The sequence below is a fragment of the Sminthopsis crassicaudata genome, chromosome 2 (genome assembly GCF_048593235.1).
Source record: "Sminthopsis crassicaudata isolate SCR6 chromosome 2, ASM4859323v1, whole genome shotgun sequence".
In the NCBI taxonomy this organism is placed as follows: domain Eukaryota; kingdom Metazoa; phylum Chordata; class Mammalia; order Dasyuromorphia; family Dasyuridae; genus Sminthopsis; species Sminthopsis crassicaudata.
The window spans coordinates 259,321,238-259,325,735 of record NC_133618.1 but is presented as its reverse complement, the minus strand read 5'-3'; the positions used below and the strand labels follow the sequence as shown (position 1 = coordinate 259,325,735).

Below are 4,498 nucleotides of genomic sequence, written 5' to 3'. Positions count from 1 at the left end.
TCTGGAGACCTTCAAGCTTTAAATATTCTTAAAGTAGTCTGATCCAGGATAAAATATGATTTCTGACTTCACACCCCCTCCTTTCCTCATCCTATCTGAACTCTTCAAGCTGGATCTTGAATCTGAGCCACAGTAGAATGCTCCTCATTTAGCCCTACATCAACTAGCCGGAAAGTTCTTTCTTTTCTTCTCTCTCTCTCTCTCTCTCTCTCTCTCTCTCTCTCTCTCTCTCTCTCTCTCTCTCTCTCTCTCTCTCTCTCTCTCTCTCTCTCTCTCTCTCTCTCTCTCTCTCTCTCTCTTTTAAGAGTGACAGAATTGTAGACTTGCCTTTGGTCTGGGATTTTTGCCCTGGTTATTCCTCTGTATTCTAGGGTATATGCTGGAACTCAGATTTAGTTCTTTTCGTTGTGTTTGAGACATTTCTACTGCTGCTGGCTTCTAAACTGTGTCTAATGGTGTTCCATTATGAATCTGGAATTTTTTCTTGACCCACTTCACAGCCTCTTTCTGAGTGCTGAAGTATTCTGAGTATAATATGCTTTTGGACTGATCTTATTTTCAATGTTTGCACACTTATCTGTTTCCCAATGCTGACTTGGGATTGAAAAATGATTTTCTGTGATCTTTTTCTTGAATTTTCCTATCAGAATTTGGCTTAGTGTTTTTTTTTTTTTTTTTGTGGTGGAAGTTTGATGTTCTTTTTCCTACCTCTCTGACATCTTAACTTCAACTCAGAAGTTTTTGATTAATAAGAGAGAAGAAAAAGCAAGGGAGCAGAGTGTTGGGTGACTGATGTGTATGTATGATACAATAAAGAGAGGGAAGAAATAGAAAGGTGAGTGTGTGGTTCCAAAGATTCGCTTCATCACTTTTACAACTTTGATTAAGATTTACATTATTTTCAGTCCATCTAAGCTTTCTCTCTGGCCAAATACACTTTTCATTTTCTAAAATAATCTTTCAAAAAGAGAAAATGTAGTGCAGTAGGCTAAAGGCCAGAATTCTGATGCCTTGAGTTCTAGTTCCAGTTTCCTGAACGTGGGTTCAAATTCAAATCTTATCATTAGCCATACAGTTATGTCACTTTGAACAAAGCACTTAATGTCTTTGAACCTCAATTTTTTCCTCTTTAAGAGATGGGTTGGATTAGGCAATTTAATTTAAGGTTCTTTCCAGATCTTATATTCTGTGTCTCTGTCACTTAATTGTATGCCCTTTGGGGAAGTTCAGTTTTTTCTCATCTATTAAATGAAGGTAATATTACTTGTATTAATTAGCTTTCAGACTTATATTGATTTAATTGAGGATTAGATAACATTATATAGAGTATTTTAAAGTTTATACTTCCACAAGCTCATATTTTTTGAGCAACTGTGAGGGTATTGTTTCTTATTGTCTGATTTTGTTCAATAATCAGGAGCAGGTTCTGGTAGTCTTCTGCTCATACAAGTCCTTCACTCCAAACCAGAGAATACCGTTGAGTAATCATTAAGTTCTTTGTGCTATTAGAGATATGGTTATCTCAGTCTTCTTGTGCTGCTCATTTTGCAAGTGCTAAAACTCCTCTTTGTAGTTCAGAGGCTTGGAGCATATTTACTGATGTAATTAGACTCTTCTGGTTCATGCCCCAATCTACCAACAAATATTGGTTCTTTTTTGTGAGACTTTGGTTCTTTATTCTGTTTTTCAGTAGAAGCACTTTAACATGATTAAATCATATGTTTAACCACAAATATAGAAGCAAAAGGAATATAATTAGCTGCATTAAAATATCTTCTGTACAAATGGCTCATTCATAGCTTCCATAGCTCGATGGGGTTGGCATCAAGATAGCTCTAAACAAGCTAAAGGCAAATGCCAAATTAAGAAGTTCCAGGAATATAGCTTAAGGACTGAGATTCAGACCTACTTTTCCTATGCTCTTCTAGAGTGTTAGTAGGCATCTTTAAATTATGACCAAACCTTTCAATGGATCAGTGTTGTGTTGGGCAGTGACTCAGGGCTTGAACATCTCATCACTCACAGCTTTTCCTCTCCTACTACTTTATTGGTCAAAGGGATATCTGATTCGTCCTTCTGTCTATTCACTGGCTTACTAACTGGGTTTAGGCTATGAGGGAGTCAACCATTCCACTTCTCATTTATTACTTGTAAAATGGAAGATCAGGCATTTAAAGAGTCTTCTCAGCACCTACCATTTTATGACTTCTTGTTTTGTCCTTCTAAAAAACTTGTATGCTACTCCTTTTCTTCTCTTTCTCTAAACCATACAAAACTGTCAGCCTTTCCTATTCTGTGCTTTATGGGCAAACACAATTTTGGAAGGTATGTGTGTGTGTGTATGTGTGTGTGTGTGCATATGCATGCATGTGTGGTGACATGGGATACCTATTCAGCTAAGGGTGGTAGGAGTAAGCATAATAATACCCCCAATACATTAAGACATTATCATTGAAGGGGAAAGTAATTATAGACACTAGTTAGGGATATGAGAAAGGCACTGACAGAAGAGCTCAGTAGAATGATTTCCCAGGAGAATATTTTGGTCTACTGTCTCATTCTCTTACTTTTGAAATATTGCAGGTGTACCTGGTGGATAAGATGGCATCTGTTCTGAAGGGCACAGGCCCTGTCTTGTTGATTCTGCTCCCTCTGTGGGCATTTCCTGGATCCTCTGAAGACCTAGCTTGGCAGGAATTCATGAAGCAACACCATCTCAGTGTGGGTCTGGATTTCAGTCAGCTAAGCTGTGATGGTCTTATGGGTGCCATGGAATTTCTGAAGGGCAAAGCCTCCCATATCTTCATCTATGCCATTTGGAGCCAGATAGAAGATATATGCTACAAGGATGGGTTAGATCGTTATGAAAATGTGAGGGTATGGAGTAAGAAACCCTTTAAAATCCTTACCTGTGTGCTGTCGAAGTCTGGTCAGGGGTACAAGGGCATCAGAAGCTATAGTTATATAGAGCTCCACTGTGGCCTGAATGGATTTCCTGTGAGCCTGGAGGATACCAAAGTGAAGAAAAAAATTTCCAATTAGGGGACTATCTCTAATTATATCACAAGCAGAAGATTTTTGGCTAATAAGGGTTATTGGCCACTAGAGCCTATGTCTTCCTGCCCAGCCCTGAAGGATTGAACACTGAATAAATTTGCTGAAGTTAGTAGTTTATTTCTCAACAATAGAAAGAATCTGAATCACTATGCCATCCCATCCTAGAACCTATTCCTGTCCCAGCCCCCGCCCCCATCTCTCCCTTACCCACAGTTGCTGAAGTCTGAGAGGACTGAAAGGCTAAGAAATAAGAACAAGAATAGCAGATACGAGAAAGGAAGAGATTCATTTCTTGGGTCTTTGGCCTGATAAAGGTGGTATAGGGTAGAGAGCTTCATAAAGGAAAAAGGATACAGCAAATTCTAATCAAATCTTTCTCCCTGGAAAATACAAAGGATGGAGAGGTCTTAGGATGGTTGCAGGAGAAGGCAAAATGATTAGGAAAAGAAAAGAATTTTTCTCCAAATTGACTTTCCCAGTTTCTTCTTTTACTGAATAAAATGTTCTTCTTTTACTTCAAAGCTTGAGGATGTGCATGTGTTTATATGAATTTGGGTTATATGCTTACAATCAAGGCTATGTAGGATTGTGTAAAGAACTATTTTATAGTCTGGATTTGAATCCCAGATCATGTACTAGCAGTTCACTTAGTCTCTCTTAACTTCAGTTTCTTTCTCTGTAAAAGGAGGAGTTGGACTAAGTATCTTCTGATTTCTCCACCAACTCCACCTCTAGAATCCTTCAAGCTGTGTCAAGTCAGTACTCTTTTTGGAACTTTATTTCCTTTGTGTGTAAAATGAGAGGGTGGGACCAGATTATTTCTAAGGATCCATTCAGCTTTCTAATCTTCCATCCTATAGTCTCATGATAATAGAAGAAGATGGGACATGTATATAGATAAAAAATATAATTATAATACACCTTTATAAGAGGCATATAAACTGCTATCATTTAAGAGATAAAACTAGCTGCAGGGATAAGAGGAATTTTCATGGAGGAGAAGACATTTGAAATATGTCTTGAAGGATGTGTTAGATGTCAATGAATAGAAATGGGGAGAGGTGATGGTTGGAGGGGGTAGGGCAGAACCAAGGAGGAGGATGTCATTCTACCTTTAATAGTATGAGCAAAGTTACAGTAGCAGGAAATTATAGGATATATTTGGAAATATCAAAAGTAACACACTTTTTATTGCAAAAATAAGGGAGAGGTGAAGCAATATGAGACAAAGCAAGAAAGGTCAATAAAAGCCAGAAGGAAGGCTAAGGAGTTTTGTTTTGTTTTGTTTTGTTTTGTTTTTTCAAGAGACAATGAAAGTCCATCAACAAGTATTGATGGAATTAACTAGCAAAACTTACTTGTTCTATGTTGTTGCAATCTTTTTTTTTTTTTTTTTGGTTTGTTTATTAAAGGAAAAAAAAAGATTTGGACTAGGTTTTCC

General features: G+C 37.5%; 1 protein-coding gene across 1 annotated transcript; it reads left to right on the top strand.

Annotated features, from left to right (window-relative positions):
* Positions 1-2,601: 2,601 nt before the first annotated feature.
* On the top strand, positions 2,602-4,257 carry LOC141555873 (epididymal secretory protein E3-beta-like). The gene has a single exon (XM_074289159.1). It carries the CDS (start codon positions 2,602-2,604, stop codon positions 3,040-3,042), a length of 441 nt encoding a protein of 146 aa, XP_074145260.1. The 3' UTR covers positions 3,043-4,257.
* The last annotated feature ends 241 nt before the right edge of the window (positions 4,258-4,498 follow it).